The following is a 26,763-nucleotide window of genomic DNA, read 5'->3' as shown; positions in this document are numbered from 1 at the left end:
TGCTGGGGACAACCCGGACACCTGTGGGTGTTGGGGACAGGGACAGCTCAGACACTTCCTACGTGGAGCCGGGGGGTAGGGGACACCCGTGGGTGCTGGGGACAACCGGGACACCCGGGGGTGCTGGGGACAGGGACACCCGTGGGTGCTGGGGACAACCCGGACACCTACCGCGTGGAGCCGGGGGGTAGGGGACACCCGTGGGCGCTGGGGACAGGGACAACCGTGGGTGCTGGGGACAACCCGGACACCTGCCGCGTGGAGCCGGGGGGTAGGGGACACCCGTGGGTGCTGGGGACAGGGACACCCGTGGGTGCTGGGGACAACCCGGACACCTGCCGCGTGGAGCCGGGGGGTAGGGGACACCCGTGGGTGCTGGGGACAACCCGGACACCCGTGGGTGTTAGGGACAGGGACACCCATGGGTGCTGGGGACAGGGACAGCTCAGACACTTCCTACGTGGAGCCGGGGGGTAGGGGACACCCGTGGGTGTTGGGGACAACCCGGACACCCGTGGGTGCTGGGGACAGCCTGGACACCTCCCGCGTGGATCCGGGGGGTAGGGGACACCCATGGGTGCTGGGGACAGGGACACTCATGGGTGTTGGGGACAGGGGACACCCATGGGTGCCGGAGGGGGAGCAGGGGGGGACAACAGGGGTGTCCCCAACCTCCCCTCCCCAGTGCTCCTGGACCCAGCGGACGAGAAGCTGCTGGAGGAGGAAATCCAGGCGCCCACGAGCTCCAAAAGGTGCCGGATTCACCCCAAAACGGGGCCGGGGAGGGGGTGGCAGGGTGACAGGGGGGGTGACACGGCCGTGTCCCCTCCCAGGTCACAGCAACACGCCAAGGTGGTGCCCTGGATGCGCAAGACCGAGTACATCTCGACCGAGTTCAACCGCTACGGCGTGTCCAACGAGAAGCCCGAGGTCAAGTGAGTGACCGGGGACACCGGGGACACCGGGGACGGGTGACAGCGGGTGACAACGGGTGACGCCGGCAGGATCGGGGTGTCGGTGAAGCAGCAGTTCACCGAGGAGGAGATCTACAAGGACCGCGACAGCCAGATCGCCGCCATCGAGAAGACCTTCGAGGACGCCCAGAAGGCCGTGAGGGACACGGGGACACGGGGACGCGGCCGGGGACACCCTGTGCCACAAAGTGACACCCCCCCCGCTTTGTTTTTTGTGTCCCCCCCTTTTGTTTTTTGTGTCCCCCCCTTTGTTTTTGTGTCCCCCCCCAGATCACGCAGCACTACAGCAAGCCCCGTGTCACCCCCGTGGAGGTGATGCCCGTGTTCCCCGACTTCAAGGTACCGGGGACACTTTTTTGGGGGGTTGGGGACACAAATAGGGACCCCCCAGCAATGAGGGGACCCCCCAGCAATGAGGGGACCCCCGCAGTAAAGAGGGGACCCCCCCAATAAGAAAAAAAATGGGGGGGTCCAAATCCCCTTCCTCATTTGTGGGGCCACCAGGGGAAACTGAGGCACGGGGCTCCTGTTGTGAAGGGGACAATGTTGGGGCGGAGGGGACACATTGGGGACATGCTGGGGACACAGGGACACCCTGGGGACATGTGGGGGTGGAGGGGACACGCTGGGGACATGAGGTCACGTCAGAGACACATTGGGGACACATTGGGGCCACGCTGGGGACATCATGCTGGGGACACAGGGACACACTGGGGACACATGGGGGTGGAGGGGACACGCTGGGGACACAGGGCCATGATGGGGACACGTTGGGGACACACTGGGGACATGGGGGTGGAGAGGACATGCTGGGGACATGGGGACACACTGGGGACACGTGGGGGTGGAGAGGCCGCATTGGGGACACGTTGGGGACACACTGGGGACACGCTGGGGACACAGGGGCAACTGGCTTGGGGACAACTTTGGAGGTCGGGGGGGCACTTTGTGACACTTTGTGGCACTTTGTGACCTTGTTTTGTCCCCAAGATGTGGATCAACCCGTGCGCCCAAGTCATCTTCGACTCGGACCCGGCGCCCAAGGACACGAGCGGCCCCGCGGCGCTGGAGATGATGTCGCAGGCCATGATCAGGTGACGGTGACACCGGGGGACACCGGGGGGACACCGGGGGACATCAGGGGACACCGAGGGGGTCACACCGCCGTGTCACCCGCAGGGGGATGATGGACGAGGAAGGCAACCAATTCGTGGCCTATTTCCTGCCCGTGGAGGAGACGCTCCGCAAGCGCAAGCGGGACCAGGACGACGACGTGGACTACGCGCCCGAGGACGTGTAGGGACACCCGCCGCTGAAACAGTCGTTGTCACCCGGCGGCCGGGGTGTCACCCGGCGGCCGGGGTGTCACCCGGCTGTCCCCCCGCGCAGGTACGACTACAAGATCGCCCGCGAGTACAACTGGAACGTGAAGAACAAGGCGAGCAAGGGCTACGAGGAGAACTACTTCTTCATCTTCCGCGAGGGCGACGGCGTCTACTACAACGAGCTGGAGACGCGGTGGGCGCCGGGGGGCACCCTTGGGTGCTGGGGGGGTGTCCTGGGGTGCTGGGGGGACCTTTGGGGGCGCCCTGGGGTTCTGGGAGGACCTTTGGGTGCCAAGGGGGCCCTGGGGTGCTGGGGGTGCCCTGGGTGCTGGGGGGGCACCCTGGGGTGCTGGGGGGTGCCCTGGGTGCTGGGGGGACCTTTGGGTGCCAAGGGGGCCCTTGGCTGCTGGGGGAACCTTTGGGTGCCAAGGGGACCCTTGGGTGCTGGGGGGGTGCCCTGGGGTGCCGAGGGGACCTTTGGGTGCTGGGGGAGGCACCCTCGGGTGCTGGAGGGACCTTTGGGTGCTGGGGGGACCTTTGGGGGCCGGGGAGGCCCTTGGGTGCCAAGGGGGCTCTTGGGTGCTGGGAGCACCCTTGGGTGCTAGGGGGGCCCTTGGGTGCTGGGGGGAACCTTTGGGTGCTGGGGGGGCACCTTGAGGTGCTGGGCGGTTCCCTGGGTGCAGGGGGGACCTTTGGGTGCTGGGGGGACCTTTGGGTGCCAAGGGGGCCCTTGGGTGCCCGGGGGGGTGCCCTGGGGGGATCGGGGGGTCCCCTGGGTGCCAGGGGGACCTTTGGGTGCTGGAGAGGCCCTTGGATGCCAAGGGAGCCCTTGGGTGCTGGGGGGACCTTTGGGTGCTGGGGGGCCCTTGGGTGCTGGGGGGGGCACCCTGGGGTGCTGGGTGGTTCCCTGGGTTCTGGGGGGACCTTTGGGTGCCAAGGGGGCCCTTGGGTGCTGGGGGGGGTGCCCTGGGTCCCAGGGGGACCTTTGGGGGCTGGGGAGGCCCTTGGGTACCAAGGGGGCCCTTGGGTGCTGGAGGGACCTTTGGGTGCTGGGGGTGCTGGGGGGACCTTGGGTGCTGGGGGGGACCTTTGGGTGCTGGGGGTGTGCCCTGGGTGCCAGGGGGACCTTTGGGTGCTGGGGGGGCACCCTAGGGTGCTAGGGGGGCCTTGGGTGCCAGAGGGGCCCTTGGGTGCTAGGGGGACCTTTGGGTGCTGGAGGGACCCTTGGATGTTGGGGGGGGGGCCCTCAGGTGCTGGGGGGGGTCCCCCGGTTGTTGGGGGGACCTTTGGGTGCTGGGGAGGCCCTTGGGTGCAGGGGGGCACCCTTGGGTGCCTACCCCCTCCACCCCAAGGTTATGAGGAGCCCCAGGGATCTGGGGGGGGGTCCCAGGGATTTGGGGGGATCTCCGCGGGATTTGGGGGGATCTCCGGGATTTGGGGGGGGTCCCAGGGATCTGGGGGGGATCTCAGGGATTTGGGGGGGGGGGGTCCCTAGGGATTTGGGGGGGATCTCCGGGATTTGGGGGGGATCTCAGGGATTTGGGGGGATCTCCGGGATTTGGGGGGGGTCCCAGGGTGCCTGACCCCCCCCCCCCACCCCAGGGTGCGGCTGAGCAAGCGCCGCGCCAAGGCCGGGGTGCAGTCGGGCACCAACGCGGTGCTGGTGGTGAAACACCGCGACATGAACGAGAAGGAGCTGGAGGCCCAGGTGGGCCCAGGCGTCCGGGCACCCCCAACACCCCCCAAAGGACCCGGGGGGGGGTCCGGGCACCCCCCCCCCCGCAAAGGGCCCAGGCGTCCGGGTGACGCATCCGGGTGACCCCCCCCCTTAGGAAGCCCGTCGGGCCCAGCTGGAGAACCACGAGCCCGAGGAGGAGGAGGAGGAAGAGCTGGAGGCCGAGAAGGAGGCGGCGGGATCCGGTAGGAGGGGGGGGGGGTTAATTAGAGGAAGGGGGGGTTAATTAGAGGGGGGGGTTCATTAGAGGAGGGGGGTGTTAATTGGAGGGGGGGGCGCATTCACACTGTCCCCCCCCCCCCCCATAGACGAGGAGCGCGAGAAGGGCAGCGAGAGCGAGGACGAGGAGGCCGAAGGCTCCGGCAGCGAGCGGGGCGGCGCCTCGGCGCCCAGCGAGGAGGAGGACGAGGAGGAGGAGGAGGAGGCCGAAGGCGCCGCGGCGGGCGGGGGGGGGCGCGGGGGGGGGGCGCGGCCGCCCGCGCCGCCCGCGACCAGGAGGAGATTTTCGGCAGCGACGACGACGACGAGGAGGAAGAGGAGGACGAGGAGGAGGAGGAGGAGGAAGGCTCGGACGGGGGGGGCAGCGTGGGGCCCCCCCGCAGCCCCCGCCTGAGCGGCAGCTCCGAGGAGGAGGAGGAGGAGGAGGAGGAGGAGGAAGAGGCCGGGAGCCCCAGCGGGGCCTCCGAGTCGTCGAGCGAGTGAGCGGCCGTTTCGGGGCGAAAAGCGGCCGTTTCGGGGGCGCCGTGCGCTTCGTCTCTTTAATAACGTCGTCATGGTTACCAGCCATAGTCATAACAAAAGTTATTCATAATAAAATGTATCTAAAATAACGTTTCTATCTCGGGGGGGGGGGGGCGGCGCTATGGGGGGGGGGCTGTACCGAAGCCGGGGGGGGGGGAGGGGGGAAAAGGGGGGGGGGGCGACGTGTACCTAAAATGGGGGCGTCCCCCCCCCCCAAAAAAATGTCCCCATCGAGGTGACGAGGTGACACTGCCCCCCCCCCAACGGGGACATAATGGGAGGGGGGGGGCTGCTCCCACCCGGGGCAAATAATATTAATATAATAATAATAATAATAGAGAAAAGGCCCCAAAAACGAGAAAAAAAAAAAGAGGGGGGGGGGTTTAAAAAAAATCGATTTTAACGCAAAGCCCCCCAAAATGAGGGGGGGGAGCCCCGCCCCTGCCCCGCCCCCGCGCAAGCCCCGCCCCCTGTAGTGTTTGCACTGACCCCCCCCCCCGGTGGGGGCAAATTCATTAACTGCCCCCCCGCCCCCCCCCCCCCGGGGCCGGGAGCCCCTCAGTTACCCCGGGGGGGGGGATTTGCCCCCAGTTCCCCCCCCCAGGGGGGTTATTTGCCCCCGCCCCCCCCATTTTGGGGGTCCCGGTGCCCCCCCCAGGGGCAGGGAGGGGGTGGGGAAGGTGCCACCCCCCCCCCCCCCCGTTCACCCTGTGACACCCGGGGGGGGGGGGGGACAGTGACAGCGGGGGGGGAGGTGGCGCCGTCAGATGGTCGAGGTCTTGTCTGTGCCGTCTGGGGGGGGGGACACGGGTGTCACCTCCCCGTGTCCCCCCCCGGTGTCCCCAACGCTGCCCCCCCGCCCTGTGTCCCCACAGTGTCCCCCGGTGTCCCCGCACATGTCGCTCCGTGCTGCGCCCTTGGGTGCCCCCCTGTCCCCACGGTGTCCCCATGTCCCTGCTGTCCCCCGCTTCCCCTCACTGTCCCTGTGTCCCCTGGTGTCCCTGGTGTCCCCACTGCCCCCTGCTGTCCCCACAGTGGCCCCCTGCTGTCCCCCGGTGTCCCTGACCCCCCATGTCCCCGCTGTCCCCCCACATCCCCACTGTCCCCTTGTGTCCCCGCTGTCCCCCCGTGTCCCTGCTGTCCCCGTGTGTCTCTGCTGTCCCCGTGTCCCCCCGCTGTCTCCACGCTGCCCCATGTCCCCACTGTCCCCCTGCTGTCCCCCCGTCCCCGTGTCCCACTGTCTGTGCTGTCCCCCATGTCCCCGCTGTCCCATGACCTGCTGTCCCCATGATGTCCCCGTTCCCCCGCTGTCCCCTCATGTCCCCCGCTGTCCTTGCCATCCCATGTCCCCGCCATCCCCCCGCTGTCCCCCCATGTCCCCACTGTCCCCTCATGTCCCCGCTGTCCCCTCATCCCCCCGCCGTTCCCGTGTCCCCACTGTCCCCATGTCCCCACTGTCTGTGCTGTCCCTCCATGTCCCTGCTGTGCCTCCGCTGTCCCCCTGCTGTCCCCTCGTCCCCCCGCCGTCCCCGTGTCCCCCCATGTCCCCGCTGTCCTGTGACCTGCTGTCCCCCTGCTGTCCCCCGTCCCCCCGCTGTCCCCCCGTCCCCCTGCTGTCCCTGCCATGTCCCCACTGTCCCCTGCTGTCCCCCCATGTCCCTGCTGTCCCCCCATGCCCCTGCTGTCCCCCCGTCCCCCTGCTGTCCCCCATGTCCCCACTGTCCCCCCGTGTCCCCCCATGTCCCCGCTGTCCCCATGATGTCCCCCCATGTCCCCACTGTCCCCGCTGTCCTCCCATGTCCCCGCTGTCCCCATGATGTCCCCCCATGTCCCCGCTGTCCCTGCTGTCCCCATGTCCCCTCTGTCCCCCGCTGTCCCCCATGTCTCTGCTGTCCCCCATGCCCCTGCTGTCCCCCCATGTCCCCGCTGTCCCTGCTGCCCCATGTCCCCACTGTCCCCATGATGTCCCATGTCCCCACTGTCCCTATGATGTCTCCCCATGTTCCCGCTGTCCCCCCATGTCCCCGCTGTCCCCATGATGTCCCCCCATGCCCCTGCTGTCCCCCCATGTCCCCGCTGTCCCATGCCCCCGCTGTCCCCATGATGTCCCCCCATGTCCCCGCTGTCCCCCATGTCCCCACGCTGCCCCCCCATGTCCCTGCTGCCCCATGTCCCCGCTGTCCCCCCATGTCCCCACTGTCCCCATGATGTCCCCCCACGTCCCCGCTGTCCCCCCATGTCCCCACTTCCCCATGATGTCCCCCCATGTCCCCGCTGTCCCTGCTGTCCCCCCGTGTCCCTGCTGTCCCCCCATGTCCCCGCTGCCCCCCCATGTCCCCACTGTCCCCATGATGTCCCATGTCCCCGCTGTCCCTGCTGTCCCCCCATGTCCCTGCTGTCCTCCCATGCCCCTGCTGTCCCCCCGTCCCCCTGCTGTCCCCCATGTCCCCGCTGTCCCCCCGTGTCCCCCCATGTCCCCGCTGTCCCCATGATGTCCCATGTCCCCACTGTCCCCGCTGTCCCCCCATGTCCCCGCTGTCCCCATGATGTCCCATGTCCCCGCTGTCCCTGCTGTCCCCATGTCCCCTCTGTCCCCCGCTGTCCCCCATGTCTCTGCTGTCCCCCATGCCCCTGCTGTCCCCCCATGTCCCCCCGTGTCCCATCCCCCTGCTGTCCCCCATGTCCCCACTGTCCCTCCGTGTCCCCCCATGTCCCCACTGTCCCTGCTGCCCCCCCATGTCCCCACTGTCCCCATGATGTCCCCCCATGTCCCCGCTGTCCCCCCATGTCCCCCCGTGTCCCATGTCCCCGCTGTCCCCCATGCCCCTGCTGTCCCCCCATGTCCCCGCTGTCCCATGTCCCCGCTGTCCCCATGATGTCCCCCCTTGTCCCCGCTGTCCCCACGCTGTCCCCGCTCACCGCCCAGCGCGTGCTCCGTCATGCTCAGACACAGCGACTCCAGGGTCGGGTTGATCTCCAGGTCGGTGCCGGGGAGCTGGCACTCTGCGGGGGGGGGGGGGACACATGGAGTGAGGGGCCCAGGCGTCCGGGGGATTCCCAGGGGATCCCAGGGGTGTCCCGGGGATCCCCAGGGGTTTCCAGGAGGTTCCCAGGGAGTCCCAGATGTGTCCCAGGGATTTCCAGGAGGATCCCTGGGTTTCCCAGGTCTCCTAAGGTTTCCCAGGTGTGCCCCAGGGTTTTCCAGGGGATCCCAGGGTTTCCCAGGTATGTCCCAGGGTTTCCCAGGTGTGTCCCAGGGTTTCCCAAGGGGATCCCGGTGTTTCCCAGGTATGTCCTGGGGTTTCCCACGTGTGTCCCAGGGATTCCCAGAGGTTCCCAGGGGGTCCCAAGTGTGTCCCAGGGTTTCCCAGGGGGATCCCGGTGTTTCCTAGGTGTGTCCCGGTATTTCCCAGGTGTGTCCTGGGGATTCCTAGGGGTTCCCAGGGCGTTCCCAGTGTTTCCCAGGTGTGTCCCAGGGATTCCCAGGGTTTCCCAGCTGTGTCCCAGGGTTTCCCAGGTGTTTCCCAAGCATGCCCCAGGGATTCCTGGGGTTTCCCAGGGGGTTCCCAGTGTTTCCCAAGTGTGTCCCAGGGATTCCCAGGGTTTCCCAGGTGTGTCCCAGGCATGTCCCGGGGGTCCCCAGGGATTCCCAGGGGGATCCTGGTGTTTCCCAGGTGTGTCCCGGGGATTCCTAGGGGTTCCCAGGGGGATCCTGGTGTTTCCCAGGTGTGTCCCAGGGATTCCTAGGAGTTCCCAGGGGGTTCCCAGTGTTTCCCAGGTGTGTCCCAGGGATCCCCAGGGGTTCCTAGGGGTTCCCAGGAGGTTCCCAGGGGGATCCCAGTGTTTCCTAGGTGTGTCCTGGGGATTCCTAGGGGTTCCCAGGGGGATCCCGGTGTTTCCCAGGCATGTCCCGGGGGTTCCCAGGGGTTCCCAGGGGGATCCCGGTGTTTCCCAGGTGTGTCCCGGGGGACTCCCAGTGTTTCCCAGGGGGATCCCGGTGTTTCCCAGGTGTGTCCCGGGGGTTCCCAGGGGGATCCCGGTGTTTCCCAGGAGGATCCTGGTGTTTCCCAGGTGTGTCCCGGGGGTTCCCAGGGGGATCCCGGTGTTTCCCAGGTGTGTCTCAGTGTTTCCCAGGTGTGTCCCGGGGGTTCCCAGGGGGATCCCAGTGTTTCCCAGGGGGATCCCAGTGTTTCCCAGGTGTGTCCCGGGGGTTCCCAGGGGGATCCCGGTGTTTCCCAGGTGTGCCCCAGGGGCTCCCGGGAAGTTCCCGGCGGATTCCCGGTGTCCGTACCGTGGGGCAGCAGCAGCAGGGCGCGCGGCGGCGGCTGCCCGGGCAGGGAGTGGGTGCGCTGCACCGCGCTGCGGCTCTGCCCCGGCCCCGCGCTGCCCAGCCACAGCCCCTGCGCGAGCGGGTCAGCGGCGCCGGGGACCCCCGGAGCGCCCGGGGACCCCCTCATAGCACCCAGAGACCCCCCCCATAGCACCCAGAGAGCCCCAAGGTGCCCAGGGACCCCCGGAGCGCCCGGGGACCCCCCCATAGCACCCAGAGACCCCCCATAGCACCCAGAGAGCCCCCCAAGGCACCCAGGGACCCCCGGAGCGCCCGGGGACCCCCCCATAGCACCCAGAGAGCCCCAAGGTGCCCGGGGGCCCCCAAGGTGCCCAGAGACCCCCCCATAGCACCCAGAGAGCCCCAAGGTGCCCAGGGACCCCCATGGTGCCCAGAGACCCCCCCATAGCACCCAGAGACCCCCACGGCACCCAGAGACCCCCCATAGCACCCAGAGACCCCCCCATAGCACCCAGAGAGCCCCAAGGTGCCCAGGGACCCCCATGGTGCCCAGAGACCCCCCCATAGCACCCAGAGACCCCCCCATAGCACCCAGAGAGCCCCAAGGTGCCCAGGGACCCCCATGGTGCCCAGAGACCCCCCCATAGCACCCAGAGACCCCCCCATAGCACCCAGAGACCCCGGCGGCACCCGGGGACCCCCATGGTGCCCAGAGACCCCCCCATAGCACCCAGAGACCCCCCCATAGCACCCAGAGAGCCCCAAGGTGCCCAGGGACCCCCATGGTGCCCAGAGACCCCCCCCATAGCACCCAGAGACCCCCCATAGCACCCAGAGAGCCCCAAGGTGCCCAGGGACCCCCATGGTGCCCAGAGACCCCCCCATAGCACCCAGAGACCCCCCCATAGCACCCAGAGAGCCCCAAGGTGCCCGGGGGCCCCCAAGGTGCCCAGAGACCCCCCCCCATAGCACCCAGAGACCCCCCCATAGCACCCAGAGAGCCCCAAGGTGCCCAGGGACCCCCATGGTGCCCAGAGACCCCCCCATAGCACCCAGAGACCCCCCCCCATAGCATCCAGAGACCCCGGCGGCACCCGGGGACCCCCATGGTGCCCAGAGACCCCCCCATAGCACCCAGAGACCCCCCCCCATAGCACCCAGAGAGCCCCAAGGTGCCCAGGGACCTCCAGAGCACCTGGGGACCCCCCATAGCACCCAGAGACCCCCACGGCACCCAGAGACCCCCCATGGCACCCGGGGACCCCCAAAGCGCCCAGGGACCCCCCATAGCGCCCAGGGACCCCCCCATGGCACCCAGGGACCCCCATAGCGCCCAGAGACCCCCCATGGCACCCGGGGACCCCCAGAGCGCCCAGGGACCCTCCACGGTGCCCAGAGACCCCCCACGGCACCCGGGGACCCCCAGAGCACCCGGGGACCCCCAGAACATCCAGGGACCCCCATGGTACCCAGGGACCCCCCATAGCACCCTGAGACCCCCAAGCTGCCCAGGGAGCCCCATAGCACCCAGAGACCCTCATAGCACCCAGAGACCCCTATAGGACCCAGAGCCCCCCATGGCACCCAGGGACCCCCCATGGTGCTCAGAGACCCCCCATAGCACCCAGAGACCCCCCCCCCATAGTGCCCAGAGCCCCCCATGGCACTCAGAGCCCCCTATAGCTCCCAAACGCACCCTATAGCACCCACAGCCCCCCATAGCACCCAGAGCCCCCTCACAGCACCCAGACCCACCCTATAGCACCCAAAGTCCCCCCACCAGGACCCAAAGGCCCAGACACCCCCCCAACCCCCCCCCAAAGGGCCCAGGCGTCCGGGCCCCCCATCCCGCCCCCCCCACCTCACCTGCCGGCCTTGGGCGGGGCCGCCCAGCGGGTGCCGGGGGGGCGGGGCCGGGCGGCGCCCCGCCCCCCAGGGAGGCGGGGCCCAGGAGCCCCAGGCGGGCGGGGGGCAGCGGCCGGGGGGGGAGGGCGAAGGGGCGCTGCCCCCGCCGCCCCCCCGCCCCCCCCCCCCACAGAGCCAGCTATGGGGAGCGAGTTGGAGCCGAAGGCCCAGCTGGGGGGGGGGAAATGGGAGGGGTCAGGGCAGCGCAGACCCCCCCCCCAGGGGTGTCGAGACCCCCCCACAAATTTGGGGGACATGGGGGGGGTCAGGGCAGCGCAGACCCCCCCCAGGGGTGCCAAGACCCCCCCACAATGAGGGGGACATGGGGGGGGTCAGGGCAGCGCAGACCCCCCCCCCCAGGGGTGTCGAGACCCCCCACAAATTTGGGGGACATGGGGGGGTCAGGGCAGCGCAGACCCCCCCTCCAGGGGGTGCCAGGACCCCCCCCAGGGGGCAAATGAGGCACCCAGGGGACCCCCCCCAACACCCAAGGGGGCACCCAGGGGCTCTCGGGGGGGGGATTAAGAGGCACCCAAGGGTGCTGGGACCCCCCCCGGGGGCAAAGGAGGCACCCAGGGGACCCCTGAAACTATGGGGGGGCCCTGAAGCACCCGGGAGGGGGTAAAAGGAGCCATTGAGGGGCCTGGGGGGGTGGATTAAGAGGCACCCAAGGGTGCTGGGACACATGAGTGGGGGGGGGCACCCAGGGGTCCCAGAGCCCCCCCAGGGTGCCCAGAGACCCCCCATAACCCCTAGAGACCCCCATGGCACCCATGGGAGCCCCCCAACACCCTCAGGGGCACCCAAAGGGGCTAAGGAAGCACCCAGGGGGCACTAAGAGGCACCCAAGGGTGCTGGGACCCCTGAATGGGGGGGGCACCCAGGGGTCCCAGAGCCCCCCTAGGGTCCCAGAGCCTCCCCGGGGAGCCAGAGACCCCCCATAACCCCTAGAGACCCCCATGGCACCCAGGGGAGCCCCCCAACACCCCCGGGGGCACCCAAGGGGGCTAAGGAGGCACCCAGGGGGCATTAAGAGGCACCCAAGGGTCCTGGGACCCCTGAATGGGGGGGGCATCCAGGGGTCCCAGAGCCCCCCCAGGGTGCCCAGAGACCCCCCATAACCCCTAGAGACCCCCATGGCACCCATGGGAGCCCCCCAACACCCTCAGGGGCACCCAAAGGGGCTAAGGAAGCACCCAGGGGGCATTAAGAGGCACCCAAGGGTCCTGGGACCCCTGAATGGGGGGTGCATCCAGGCGTCTCAGAGCCCCCCCAGGGCACCCAGAGACCCCTCATAACCCCTAGAGACCCCCAGGGGAGCCCCCCAACACCCTCAGGGGCACCCAAGGGGGCTAAGGAGGCACCCAGGGGGCATTAAGAGGCACCCAAGGGTGCTGGGACCCCTGAATGGGGGGGGGGCACCCAGGGGTCCCAGAGCCCCCCCAGGGTGCCCAGAGACCCCCCATAACCCCTAGAGACCCCCATGGCACCCAGGGGAGCCCCCCAACACCCCCGGGGGCACCCAAGGGGGCTAAGAAAGCACCCGGGGGGCACTAAGAGGCACCCAAGGGTGCTGGGACCCCCCTTGCCCCCCGCACTCACCCCTTGGGGGGCCGGTAGCCGGCGCCGTCGAGCGGCCCCTTTTTGGGGAGCCCCCGGAGCAGCTTGAGGACCTGCTGCTTCCAGGAGAGGAGCCGCTTCCGCTGCGTCTCCGTGAACGCCTGGAGAGGGAAAAGGCGTCGGGGGGGGGTCCCGGTGTGCGAGGGGGGGGCCCGGTGTCCATGGGGGGGGCCCGGTGTCTGAGGGGGGGGCCCTGTGTCCAGGGGGATCCCGGTGTCCGGGGGGATCCCAGTGCCTGGGGGGTTTCCCGGTGTCTGGGGCAGGTTTCCCAGTGTCCAGATGGGATTCCCGGTGTCTGGGGGTTTCCCAGTGTCCTGTGGGGGTTTCCCAGTGTCCAGAGGGGTTTCCCGGTGTCCGGGGCGGGGGGGGGTGGTTCCCGGCATCCCGGGGGGCCCCGGCATCCAGGGGGGGTTCCCGGTGTCTGATGGGGTTTCCCAGTGTCCTGTGGGGTTTCCCGGTATCCCGGGGGGTTTCCCAGTGTCCGGGGGGGGGGTTCCTGGTGTCCAGGGGGGTTTCCCGGTGTCCTGTGGGGTTTCCCAGTGTCCAGGGGGGGTTCCCGGTGTCCCGGGGGGTGTTCCCGGTGTCCCGGGGGGTTTCCCAGTGTCCAGAGGGGTTTCCCGGTATCCCGGGGGGTTCCCGGTGTCCTGTGGGGCTTCCCGGTGCCCCGGGGGGGTTTCCTGGTGTCCAGGGGGGTTTCCCGGTGTCCTGTGGGGTTTCCCAGTGTCCAGGGGGGGTTCCCGGTGTCCTGTGGGGTTTCCCGGTGCCCTGGGGGGTTTCCTGGTGTCCAGGGGGGTTTCCCGGTGTCCTGTGGGGTTTCCCGGTATCCCAGGGGGTTTCCCGGTGTCCCGGGGGGTTTCCCGGTATCCCAGGGGGTTTCCCAGTATCTCGGGGGGTTCCTGGTGTCCAGAGGGGTTTCCCGGTGTCCTGTGGGGTTTCCCGGTATCCCAGGGGGTTTCCCGGTGTCCCAGGGGTGTTCCCGGTATCCCGGGGGGGTGTTCCCGGTGTCCTGTGGGGTTTCCCGGTGTCCTGTGGTCCTGTGGGGTTTCCCGGTATCCTGGGGGGTTTCCCAGTGTCCCAGGGGTGTTCCCGGTATCCCGAAGGGGTTTCCGGTGCCCGGGGGCCCCGGCGTCCGGGCGCACCTCGTGCGTCAGGCACTTCTCCAGCAGCTGCAGGTACCCGGCCGCGCTCTCCTCGTCCGCCCGCGACACCAGCAGCTGGGTGCACACTGCGGGGGGGGGGGGGGGGGTCAGCCGGGACCCCCCATGGGGGGCACCGAGAGGCCCGGGAGTCCCCAGAACCCCCCAGGGACCCTAAAAGGGGCCCAGAACCCCCCAGGACCCCCAGAAGACCCCAGGAGTCCCCAGAAGCCCCCAGGGACCCTAAAAGGGGCCCAGAACCTCCCAGGATCTCCCCAAGACCCCAGGAGTCCCCAGAAGCCCCCAGGGACTCTTAAAGGGGCCCAGGAGTCCCCAGACCCGCCCCCCAGGGACCCCCTTGAGGGGCCCAGGAGTCCCCAGAAGACCCCAGGGACCCTAAAAGGGGCCCAGGAGTCCCCAGGACCCCCCAAGAACCCAGGAGTCCCCAGAACCCACCAGGGACCCTTAAAGGGGCCCAGGAGTCCCCAGAACCCCCAGGACCCCCCCAAGACCCCAGGAGTCCCCAGAAGCCCCCAGGAACCCTAAAAGGGGTCCAGAACGCCCCAGGACCCCCCCCCCCAGAACCCCCCAAGACCCCAGGAGTCCCCAGAAGCCCCCAGGGACCTTTAAAGGGGCCCAGAACCCCCCAGGACCCCCCCAGGACCCCCCCAAGACCCCAGGACCCCCCAGAACCCACCAGGGACCCTATAAGAGGCCCAGGAGTCCCCAGACCCCCCCTCAGGACCCCCCCAAGGGGCCCAGAAGTCCTGTGTGACCCCCCCCCCCAGACCCTATAAAGGCCCCCAGGGGTCTTCTGCACCCCCCCCCAGACCCCAATGAGGGGCTCAGGAGTCCCAGGACCCCCCCCAAACCCCAATGAGGGGCCCAGGGGTCCCGTGTCCCCCCTCAGACCCCAATAAGGGGCTCAGGAGTCCCAGGACCCCCCCAGACCCCAATGAGGGGCCCAGGGGTCCCATGCCCCCCCCCCAGACCCCATTAAGGGACCCAGGGGTCCCCTGTCCCCCCCCAGACCCCAATGAGAGGCTCAGGGGGTCCTGTGACACCCCCAGACCCCATTGAGGGACCCAGGGCTCCCATGTCCCCCCCCAGACTCCAATGAGGGGCCCCGGCGTCCTGTGACACCCCCAGACCCCAATAAGGGACCCAGGGGTCCTGTGTCCCCCCCAGACCCCAATAAGGGCCCCAGGGGTCCCATGTCCCCCCCCGGACCCCAATGAGGGGCCCAGGAGTCCCATGACACCCCCAGACCCCAATAAGGGACCCAGGGGTCCCCTGTCCCCCTCCTAGACCCCAATGAGGGGCCCCAGCATCCTGTGACACCCCCAGACCCCAATAAGGGACCCAGGGGTCCCCTGTCCCCCCCCAGACCCCAATAAGGACCCCAGGGGTCCCATGTCCCCCCCCGGACCCCAATGAGGGGCCCAGGAGTCCCATGACACCCCCAGACCCCAATAAGGGACCCAGGGGTCCCGTGTCCCCCCCCCAGACCCCAACAAGGGGCCCCGGCGTCCTGTGACACCCCCAGACCCCATTAAGGGACCCAGGGGTCCTGTGTCCCCCCTCCAGACCCCACCGAGGGGCCCCGGCGTCCGGGCCCTACCCTTGCCCATGACGCGGGTGAACTGGCCGGGGATGTCACCCTCGGGCACGGGGGCCGCGGGGACGTCGCCGTCGGGGACGAAGGGGTCCCCGCCGGGGGGGGGGTCCTTGGCGGCGGCGGGGGGGGGCGCGGGGGGGCGGAAGGCCTTGATGGGGGTCGCCAGGATCTGCTGCAGCTCCTGCAGCGCCGGCCACAGGTTGCCGCCCTCCAGGACGTCCTGCAGGGACACGGGGACACAGGGTGACACGGGGACATGGGGGGACACAGGGACACGGGAGGACATGGGGGGACATGGGAGGACACGGGGGAGACGGGGACATGGGGGGAGCACAGGGGGACAGAGGGAACACAGGGACACACGGGGGGACATGGGGACACACGGGGGGGACATGTGGGGGACACAGGGACACGGGGGGACACGGGGGGATATGGGGACATGGGGGGACATGAGGGGACGTGGGGGGGACACAGAGGGACCCAGGGGTACATGGGGGGACACAGGGACACAGGGGGACATGAGGGGACATGGGGGGACATGGTGGGACACAGGGACACAGGAGGGACATGAAGGGGACACGGGGACACAAGGGGGCACACGGGGACACGGGGGTACATGGTGGGGCACGGGGACACAGGGGACACAGGAGGGACATGAAGGGGACACAGGGTCATGGGGGGGACACAAGTGACACAGGGGACACACAGGGACATGAGCGGGACATGGGGGGGACATGGGAGGGGGACACAGGGACATGTGAGTGTGGGGGACATGGGAGGGGATACGGGGACATGGGGACATGTGAGTGGGGAGGAAATGGGGACATGGGATTGTGGTCAGGCCACCCCTAGCGACACAGGAAGGGACCAGTGACATCCCAGGGACACAGAGGGAACAGGGATGTCCCAGGCCACCTGTAGGGACACAGAAGGGGACCAGGGACATCACAGGGACACAGAGGGAATAGGGATGTCCCAGGGATGCAGAGGGACCAGGGACACCCCAGGGAGACAAGAGGGGACCAGGGACATCCCAGGGACACAGGAGGGGACAGAGCCACCCCTAGGGACACAGGAGGGGACCAGGGACATCCCAGGGACACAGGAGGGGACAGAGCCACCCCTAGGGACACAGGAGGGGACCAGGGACATCCCAGGGACACAGAGGGAACAGGGCCACTCCAGGGACACAAGAGGGGACCAGGGAAATCCCAGGGACACGGGAGGGGACAAGGACATCCCTAGGGACACAGAAGGGACCAGGGACACCCCTAGAGACACAGGAGGGACCAGGGACATCCCTAGGGACACAGAAGGGACCAGGGACATTCCTAGAGACACAGGAGGGACCAGAGCCATCCCTAGGGACACAGGAGGGACCAGGGCCACCGCAGGCCACCCCTAGGGACACAGGAGGGACCAGGGACAACCCAGGGAAACAGGAGGGGACAGGGCCACTCCTAGGGACACAAGAGGGGACCAGGGACATCCCAGGGACACAGGAGGAGACAGGGCCACCACAGGCCACCCCTAGGGACACAGGAGGGGACCAGGGACATCCCAGCGACACAGAGGGAACAGGGCCACCCCAGGGACACAGAAGGGGACAGGGCCACCCCTAGGGACACAGGAGGGACCAGGGCCACTACAGGCCACCCCTAGGGACACAGGAGGGGACCAGGGACACAGGAGGAGACAGGGTCATCCCTAGGGACACAGGAGGATACCAGGGACATCCCAGGGACACAGAAGCGGACAAGGCCACTGCAGGGACACAGGAGGGGACCAGGGACATCCCAGGGACACAGAGGGAACAGGGCCACCCCAGGGACACAGGAGGGGACCAGGGACATCCCAGGGACACAGAGGGAACAGGGCCACCCCAGGGACACAGGAGGGGACAGGGCCACCCCTAGGGACACAGGAGGGGACCAAGGACATCCCAGGGACACAGAAGGACCAGGGCCACTGCAGGGACACAGGAGGGACCAGGGCCACCCCAGGAGGGCCCCAGGGGACACAGGTGTCCCCTGGGCCACCGCGGGCCACCCCGCTGTCACCTTCTCCAGCGCCTTGAGGACGCTCTGCCGCTCGCGCAGCTTCTGGATGCTCAGGGCGATCTTGTGGCGGGCGCCCTTGGTGACATTCTGGGGACAAGGAGCCAGCTGAGGTCCCAGGGGCGCCCGTGCCACCCTGTGTGTCCCCAGTGTCCCCGCTGTCCCCACCTGCGTCTCGAGGTGACGCTCCGTGAGCGTCATCATCTCCTCGTAGCTCATCTGGGCGAACAGCGCCGCGTACTTGTGCAGCCGCAGGCTCTTGAGCCACGAGGGGACATCTGCGGGGGGACAGATGCCACCGCTGCGGTGACACCGCCCCCCCCCCCCCACGAGGGGACGTCCGTGTCACCGCCGTCCCCACCTTTCATGCCGCTGCCGTCCTCCTGGAAGGAGTTGCGCCCGCCGGCGTCCTCGCTGCCCGACGAGGCGGCGCTGCCCTGCGGGGACAGCGGCTCCGCGAGGGGACGCGGGGGACACGCCGGGGGCTCCTCGGGCCACTCGCTGCCACCGCCGCCACCGCCGCCTTGGGGACTGCCGGGCGCCAGCGGGCGCTTCAGGGGGCTGCCCTGGAGCTGGCCGGGCAGCGCTGCGGGGGGGGGGGGGACACGCGGTGACGCCGCTGGCACCGAGGCCACCGCGCGCGGTGTCACCACCCGCCCCAGCTGCCACCGCCGCGGTGGCCCCTTGTGCCGCGGGGGTGGCCCTGGTGACTGGAGGGGGGGGGGGGCAGCGCCCTGCGTCCCCTCCTGTGTCCCCAGGGCTGTCACAGTGTGTCCCCCGACGTCCCTTCAGTGTTCCCAGTTCCCCGACACGTCCCATTGTGTCCCCAGGACTGTCACAGTGTGTCCCCCGACGTCCCCTCAGTGTTCCCAGTTCCCTGACACGTCCCTTTGCGTCCCCAGGGCTGTCATAGTGTGTCCCCCTATGTCCCTTCAGTGTCCCCAGTTGCCTGCCGTGTCCCTTTGTGTCCCCAGGGCTGTCACAGTGTGTCTCCTGACGTCCCCTCAGTGTCCCCAGTTGCCTGCCGTGTCCCTTTGTGTCCCCAGGGCTGTCACAGTGTGTCCCCTGATGTCCCTTCAGTGTCCCCAGCCCCCTGCCATGTCCCCTTGTGTCCCCAGGGCTGTCACAGTGTGTCCCTCGACATCCTCTCAGTGTCCCCAGTTCCCTGACATGTCCCATTCCGTCCCCAGGGCTGTCACACTGTGTCCCCCGACGTCCCCTCAGTGTCCCCAGTTGCCTGTCATGTCACAGTGTGTCCCCAGAGCTGTCACAGTGTGTCCCCTTAGCATCCCCGGTCCCATTCCATGTCCCCAGGGCTGTCACAGTGTGTCCCCTCAGGACTGGCACAGTGTTCCCAGCTCCATTCCATGTCCCCTTGTGTCCCCAGGGCTGTCACAGTGTGTCCCCCAGTGTCCCCAGTCTCCTGCCATGTCCCATTTCATGTCCCCAAGGCTGTCACAGTGTGTCCCCTGTGTCCCCTCAGGACTGGCACAGTGTCCCCAGCCCCATTCCATGTCCCCTTGTGTCCCCAGGGCTGTCACAGTGTGTCCCCCGATGTCCCCTCAGTGTCCCCAGTCCCCTGCCATGTCTCTTTGTGTCCCCTGATTTGTCCCCAGTGTCCCCAGTCTCCTGCCACGTCCCATTGTGTCCCCAGGGATGTCACAGTGTGTCCCCCGACGTCCCCTCAGTGTCCTCAGTTCCCTGCCATGTCTCTTTGTGTCCCCCGATGTGTCCCCAGTGTCCCCAGTCTCCTGCCATGTCCCATTGTGTCCCCAGGGCTGTCACAGTGTGTCCCCTGTGCCCCCTCAGGACTGGCACAGTGTCCCCAGCCCCATTCCATGTCCCCTTGGGTCCCCAGGGCTGTCACAGTGTGTCCCCTCAGGACTGACACAGTGTCCCCAGCCCCATTCCATGTCCCTTTGTGTTCCCAGGGCTGTCACAGTGTGTCCCCCGACGTCCCTGCAGCGTCCCCACGTCCCCCATGCAGTGTCCCCTGTCCCCCATGCAGTGTCCGGTCCCCATGTGCCCCCTGCAGTGTCCCCTGTCCCCTGTCCCCCATGCAGTGTCCCCACGTCCCTGCAGTGTCCCCATGTCCCCCATGCAGTGTCCCCTGTCCCCCATGCAGTGTCCCCACGTCCTCCGCAGTGTCCCCACCTCCCCCATGCAGTGTCCCCTGTGCCCCATGCAGTGTCCCCACACCCCCGCAGCGTCCCCCTATCCCCACAGTGTCCCCACGTCCCCCATGCAGTGTCCCCTGTGCCCCATGCGGTGTCCCCTGTCCCCCATGCGGTGTCCCCTTGTCCCCCATGCGGTGTCCCCTGTGCCCCATGCGGTGTCCCCATGTCCCCCATGCAGTGTCCCTGTCCCCCCTATCCCCGCAGTGTCCCCTTGTCCCCCATGCGGTGTCCCCACGCCCCCCATGCGGTGTCCCCTGTGCCCCATGCAGTGTCCCCACGTCCCCCATGCAGTGTCCCCACACCCCCGCAGCGTCCCCCTATCCCCACAGTGTCCCCACGTCCCCCATGCGGTGTCCCCTGCCCCCCACGCAGTGTCCCCTGTCCCCCACGCAGTGTCCCCACGACCCCGCAGCGTCCCCACCGACCTGTCCCCGCGGCGCCGCCGCCGCCCGCGTGCCCGTTCTCCCGCGCCGCCTCGTGCTGCCACCCGGCCGCCGTCGCCGCCGTCGTCCCCTCGGCGTCCCCGCGCGCGCCCAGCCGCTCCTCGAGGTGGCCCAGCCACAGGGCCAGCGCGTGGCGGTCGTCCCCGGTGGTGGCCGGGTGGATGAGGGCGTAGGACAGCAGCTGGCGGCTCTCCTCCACCAGCTCGTTGCGCTCCAGCGCGCGCGCCAGCACCTTCTGCAGCAGCCGCATGTACTCGCCCTTGGCCTCCGCGTTGCCCGGCTGCAGCAGCGGGAGGTGGGCCAGGAGCAGCGGCACCGCGGCCGACGGCGGCTCCTGCGGCCACTGCCGCACCGCGGCTGCGAGGGGGGACAGGGGACATCAGGGGACATTGGGGAGGTTGGGGATGTTGGGGATATTGGGGAGGTTGGGGATGTTGGGGATCTTGGGGAGGTTGGAGAGGTTGGGGACACTGGGGACATTGGGGACAGGCTGCAGCAGTGGGAGATGCAGCGGGAGCAGCGGCACCGCGGCCGACAGCAGCTCCTGCGGCCACTGCCGCACCGCGGCTGCGTGGGGACAGGGGACATCAGGGGACATCAGGGACATTGGGGAGGTCAGAGAGGACACTGGGGACATCAGGGATATTGGGGAGGTTGGGGATGTTGGGGACATTGGGGACGTTGGGGACATTGGGGATGTTGGGGATGTTGGGGACGTTGGGGACATTGGGGACATTGGGGACGGGCTGCAGCAGCGGGAGATGGGCCAGGAGCAGCGGCACCACGGCCGACGGCGGCTCCTGCGGCCACTGCCGCACCGCGGCTGCGTGGAGGGGACAGGGGACATCAGGGGACATTGGGGACGTTGAGGAGGTTGGGGAGGTTGGGGATGTTGGGGAGGTTGGGGATATTGGGGACATTGGGGATGTTGGGGACAGGCTGCAGCAGCGGGAGATGCGCCAGGAGCAGCGGCACCGCGGCCGACGGCGGCTCCTGCGGCCACTGCCGCACCGCAGCTGCGGGGGGACATTGGGGACATCAGGGGACATTGGGGAGGTTGGGGATATTGGGGATGTTGGGGATCTTGGGGAGGTTGGGGACATTGGGGATGTTGGGGAGAGCAGGGAGGTTGGGGACATTGGGGACAGGCTGCAGCAGCGGGAGATGCGCCAGGAGCAGCGGCACCACTGCCGACGGCGGCTCCTGCGGCCACTGCCGCACCGCAGCTGCGTGGGGACAGGGGGGACATCAGGGGACATTGGGGACGTTGAGGAGGTTGGGGATGTTGGGGAGGTTGGGGATATTGGGGACATTGGGGAGGTTGGGGACAGGCTGCAGCAGCGGGAGATGCACCGGGAGCGGTGGCACCGCGGCCGACGGCGGCTCCTGCGGCCACTGCCGCACCGTGGCTGCATGGGGACAGAGGGGACATCAGGGGACATTGGGGAGGTTGGGGATATTGGGGACATTGGGGATGTTGGGGAGGTTGGAGAGGTTGGGGACATTGGGGATGTTGGGGACAGGCTGCAGCAGCGGGAGGTGGGCCAGGAGCAGCGGCACCGCGGCCGACGGCGGCTCCTGCGGCCACTGCCGCACCGCGGCTGCGTGGGGACAGGGGGGACATCAGGGGACATTGGGGACATCAGGGATATTGGGGAGGTTGGGGATGTTGGGGACACTGGGGACGTTGGGGACAGGCTGCAGCAGCGGGAGATGCGCCAGGAGCAGCGGCACCGCGGCCGACGGCGGCTCCTGCGGCCACTGCCGCACCGCGGCTGCGAGGGGACAGGGGGGACATCAGGGGACATTGGGGAGGTTGGGGATGTTGGGGACATTGGGGATGTTGGGGATCTTGGGGAGGTTGGGGACACTGGGGACGTTGGGGACGGGCTGCAGCAGCAGGAGATGGGCCAGGAGCAGCGGCACCGCGGCCGACGGCGGCTCCTGCGGCCACTGCCGCACCGCGGCTGCGTGGGACACGGGGGACATCAGGGGACATCGGGGACACTGGGAACGTTGGGGACACCGGGGATGTTGGGGACATTTGGGACACTGGGGATGTTGGGGACATTGGGGACACTGGGGATGTTGGGGACATTGGGGACGGGCTGCAGCAGCGGGAGATGGGCCAGGAGCAGCGGCACCGCGGCCGACGGCGGCTCCTGCGGCCACTGCCGCACCGGGAAGGCCGGGAACACCAGGAAGGCGGCCCTGGGAATGCCAGGAACACTGGGAAGAGCGGGCGGGCAGCCCTGGGAACACCGGGAATGGCAGGCAGGCCAGGATGGCCGTGAAGGTGGTGCCGGGAAGGCTGGGAATACTGGGAATGCTGCCCTGGGAATGCTGAGAAGGCGGCCCTGAGAACGCTGGGAAGGCCGGGAACGCTGCCCTGGGAATACCAGGAACACCGGGAAGGTCGGGAATGCCGGCCAGGCGGCTCTGGGAATGCTGGGAATACCGGGAATGCTGGGAAGGCAGCCCTGGGAATGCCGGGAAGGCTGCCCTGGGAATACCAGGGATGCCAGGAAGGCCGGGCAGGTGGCTCCGGGAACGCCGGGAATGCTGGGAAGGTGGCCCTGGGAATGCTGGGAAGGCCGGGAAAGTTGGGCAGGCAACCCTGGGAATGCTGGGAAGGCGGTGCTGGGAATACTGGGCAGGCGGCCCTGGGAATGCTGGGAAGGTGGCCCTGGGAATGCCGGGAACGCTGGGAATGCCGCCCTGGGAATACCAGGGACGCCAGGAAGGCCGGGCAGGTGGCAACGGGAACGCCGGCAATGGCGGGCAGGCCGGGGATGCGGTGAAGACAGACCCAGAAAGGCTGGGAACACCGGGAACGCTGTCATGGGAATGCTGGGAAGACTGGGAATGCTAGGCAGGCGGCCCCAGGAATGCTGAGAAGGTGGACCTGGAAACACTGGGAAGGCTGGGAATGTTGGGCAGGTGACCCTGGGAATGCTGGGAACACCAGGAATGCTGGGAAGGTGGCCCTGGGAACACCGAGAAGGCGGGAATGCTGGGCAGGTGGCCCTGGGAATGCCGTGCAGGCCGGGAACGTTGCCCTCGGAATACCAGGGACGCCGGGAAGACTGGGAATGTTGGGCAGGCGGCCTCAGGAATGCTGAGAAGGTGGCCCTGGAAACACTGGGAAGGCTGGGAATGTTGGGCAGGTGACCCTGGGAATGCTGGGAACACCAGGAATGCTGGGAAGGTGGTCCTGGGAATATCGGGAAGGCTGGGAATGCTAAGCAGGTGGCCCTGGGAATGCTGGCAATGGCGGGCAGGCTGGGGACGTGGTGAAGGCAGCCCCAGGAAGGCCGGGAATGCCGGGAACGCTGCCATGGGAATGCCGGGAAGGCCGGGGATGTGGTAAGGGCAGCCCCAAGAAGGCTGGGAACGCTGCCATGGGAATGCAGGGAAGGCCGGGAACGCCGGCAATAGTGGGCAGGCCGGGATGTGGTAAGGACAGCCCCAAGAAGGCTGGGAACGCCGCCATGGGAATGCCGGGAAGGCTGGGAATGCCGCCATGGGAATGCCGGGAAGGCCGGGAACGCCAGCAATGGCGGGCAGGCTGGGGATGTGGTAAGGGCCGCCCCAAGAAGGCTGGGAACGCCGCCATGGGAATACCGGGAAGGCTGGGAACGCCGCCATGGGAATGCCGGGAACACTGGCAATGGTGTGCAGGCTGGGGATGTGGTAAGGGCAGCCCCAAGAAGGCTGGGAACGCCGCCATGGGAATAGCGGGAACGCTGCCATGGGAATACCGGGAAGGCCAGGCAGGTGGTGCCAGGAATGCTGGGAACACTGGGAATGCTGGGAAGGTGACCCTGGGAACACCAGGAAGGCCGGGAATGTTGGGAAGGTGGCCCTGGGAACTCTGGGAAGGCCGGGAATGTGGCTCTGGGAATGCCAAGAAGGCTGGGAATGTTGGAAAGGTGGCCCTGGGAATGCTGGGAAGGCGGCGCCGGGAACGCTGGCAATGGCGGGCAGGCTGGGGATATGGTGAAGGCTGGGAACGCCGCCATGGGAATGCCGGGAAGGCTGGGAATGCTAGGCAGGTGGCCCTGGGAATGCTGGGAAGGCCGGGAATGCTGGGAAGGTGGCCCTGGGAACACCGGGAAGGCCGGGAATGTTGGAAAGGTGGCCCTGGGAACGCTGGCAACAGCAGACAGGCTGGGGATATGGTGAAGGCCGGGAACGCCGCCATGGGAATACCGGGCATGCCGGGAATGGTGGGAACGCCAGCAATGGCGGGCAGGCCGGGGATGTGGTAAGGGCAGCGCCAAGAAGGCTGGGAACGCTGCCATGGGAATACTGGGAAGGCCGGGAACGCTGCCATGGGAATACCAGGAAGGCCGGGAACGCCGGCAATAGCGGGCAGGCTGGGGATGTGGTAAGGGCAGCGCCAAGAAGGCTGGGAACGCTGCCATGGGAATATCGGGAAGGCCAGGAACGCCGCCATGGGAATACCAGGAAGGCTGGGAACGCCGCCATGGGAATACCAGGAATGCCGGGAACGCCGCCATGGGAATGCCGGGAAGGCCGGGCAGGTTGCGGCCGGGAACGCCGGCAACGGTGGGCAGGCCGGGGATGTGGTAAGGGTCGCCCCAAGAAGGCTGGGAACGCTGCCATGGGAATACCGGGAATGCCGGCAATAGTGGGCAGGCTGGGGATGTGGTAAGGGCAGCCCCAAGAAGGCCGGGAACGCTGCCATGGGAATACCGGGAAGGCTGGGAATGCCGCCATGGGAATGCTGGGAATGCTGGCAATGGTGGGCAGGTTGGGGATGTGGTGAGGGCAGCCCCAGTAAGGCCGGGAACGCTGCCATGGGAATACCGGGAAGGCTGGGAATGCCGGGAATGCCGTCAATGGCGGGCAGGCTGGGGATGTGGTAAGGGCAGCCCCAAGAAGGCTGGGAACGTTCCCATGGGAATATCGGGAAGGCCAGGAACGCCGCCATGGGAATACCAGGAAGGCTGGGAACGCCGCCATGGGAATACCAGGAATGCCGGGAACGCCGCCATGGGAATGCCGGGAAGGCCGGGCAGGTTGCGGCCGGGAACGCTGGCAACGGTGGGCAGGCCAGGGATGTGGTAAGGGCAGCCCCAAGAAGGCCGGGAATGCTGCCATGGGAATACCGGGAAGGCCGGGAATGCCAGCAATGGCAGGCAGGCTGGGGATGTGGTAAGGGCAGCCCCAAGAAGGCTGGGAACGCCGCCATGGGAATACCAGAAAGGCCGGGAACACCGCCATGGGAACGCCGGGAAGGCCGGGAACGCCAGCAATGGCGGGCAGGCCGGGGATGTGGTAAGGGCAGCCCCAAGAAGGCTGGGAACGCCGCCATGGGAATACCAGGAAGGCCGGGCAGGCGGCCCCAGGAATGTTGGGAAGGTGGCGCTGGGAACGCCAGCAATGGCGGGCAGGCTGGGGATATGGTGAAGGCCGGGAACGCCGCCATGGGAATACCGGGAAGGCCGGGAACGCCGCCATGGGAATACCGGGAATGCCATCATGGGAATACCGGGAATACCGGGAACGCCGTCACGCGGGACTCACCGGCGCTGTTGGCCTCGGCCTCGAGGCGGTGGATGTCGGCGGCGCCGGCCAGCGAGTGCTCCAGGCAGAGCTGCAGGAAGCGCGCCTGCGTGCGCGACACGCGCCGCAGCAGCGCCAGCAGCGCCACGGTCTGCTCGCACTCGTTCCAGCCGCGGAACCAGCCCGCCACGATGCCCACCTGCTCCCGGAACATCATGGCCGCCGGGAACGCCGCCGCCGGGAACGCCGCCGCCGGGAACGCCGCCCGGAACGCCGCCGGGAAGCCTCCCCCGCCGCCGCCCTTCACATGGCTCCGGCTGCACCCGCCGCCGCCGGGGACACCCCCGGAGCTGGGGGGGCGCTGGGAAGCTCCGGAGATCCCTGCGGAGAGAGCGGGAAAAGGGGGGGGGGATGGAATGGGGAAGGGGGGGGAGCGGGTTGCCCCTCCCCTTCCACAAGAATAATTAATTATAATGGGGGGAGGAGCCACCGGGGGGGGGGGGGGCCTTGGGGGGTCCTTGTTGGGGGGAGGGTCCCAGTTGGGGGGGTCCTTGTTGGGGGGTCCTTGTTGGGGGGGGGGGGGGGTCCCAGCATTGGGGGGGGGGGTCCCGACACTGGGGGCTATTCCAGTTTGGGGGAGGGTCCCAGTTTGGGGGGGTCCTTGTGGGGGGGGGGGGGCGACAGTGGGGGCCATTCCAGTTTGGGGGAGGGTCCCAGTTTGGGGGGGTCCCAGTTGGGGGGTCCTTGTTGGGGGGGGTCCCAGTTGGGGGGGGGGTCCCAGTTAGGGGGGGTCCTTGGGGGGGGGGGGTCCCAGTTGGGGGGTCCTTGTTGGGGGGGGGGGTCCCAGTTAGGGGGGGTCCCGGCATTGGGGGGGGGGGGGGTCCCGACACTGGGGGCTATTCCAGTTTGGGGGAGGGTCCCAGTTTGGGGGGGTCCTTGTTGGGGGGGGGGGGTCCCAGTTGGGGGATCCTTGTTGGGGGGGGGGGGGTCGGTCCCCACATTGGGGGCAGTTTGGGGGGGGGGGTCTCAGCACTAGGGGGGGTTCCCAGTTTAGGGGGAATCCCGGGACGGGGGAGTTCGTGGGATTGGGGGATTCCCAGTTTGGGGGAGGATCCCGGCACTGGGGGGGGGTCCCTGGGTTGGGGGGGATCCTGGTGGTCTTGGGGGGGGGGGGGGGGGTCTCAGCCTTGAGGAGGGTCCCGGTTTGGG

General features: G+C 68.5%; 2 protein-coding genes across 2 annotated transcripts; one reads left to right on the top strand and one right to left on the bottom strand.

Moving 5' to 3' along the window:
• Positions 1–133: 133 nt before the first annotated feature.
• Positions 134–4,736, top strand: PAF1 (PAF1 component of Paf1/RNA polymerase II complex; the record flags this gene model as incomplete). The annotated part of the gene is given in 12 exon segments (XM_088537630.1): positions 134–187; positions 686–752; positions 834–935; positions 1,005–1,110; positions 1,245–1,313; positions 1,965–2,068; positions 2,154–2,270; positions 2,364–2,492; positions 3,902–4,007; positions 4,132–4,219; positions 4,343–4,486; positions 4,489–4,736. Coding segments are annotated over 12 exon segments (1,334 nt in total), but the record flags the coding sequence as incomplete, so codon positions are not given.
• A 743-nt stretch (positions 4,737–5,479) lies between these two features.
• SAMD4B (sterile alpha motif domain containing 4B) lies at positions 5,480–25,774 on the bottom strand. Its single transcript, XM_088537629.1, is given in 14 exon segments — positions 5,480–5,567; positions 7,695–7,778; positions 9,067–9,175; positions 10,933–10,963; positions 10,965–11,098; positions 11,100–11,142; positions 12,574–12,692; positions 13,731–13,816; positions 15,349–15,565; positions 17,406–17,492; positions 17,571–17,680; positions 17,764–17,933; positions 20,001–20,379; positions 25,576–25,774. Coding segments are annotated over 14 exon segments (1,794 nt in total). The 5' UTR covers positions 25,772–25,774; the 3' UTR covers positions 5,480–5,538.
• Positions 25,775–26,763: the final 989 nt, after the last annotated feature.

Source organism: Tinamus guttatus, unplaced genomic scaffold, assembly GCF_059628265.1.
Source record: "Tinamus guttatus ecotype Peru unplaced genomic scaffold, ASM5962826v1 Tinamus_guttatus_pri_ptg000827l, whole genome shotgun sequence".
In the NCBI taxonomy this organism is placed as follows: domain Eukaryota; kingdom Metazoa; phylum Chordata; class Aves; order Tinamiformes; family Tinamidae; genus Tinamus; species Tinamus guttatus.
This window is presented reverse-complemented; position numbering and strand designations above follow the sequence as displayed.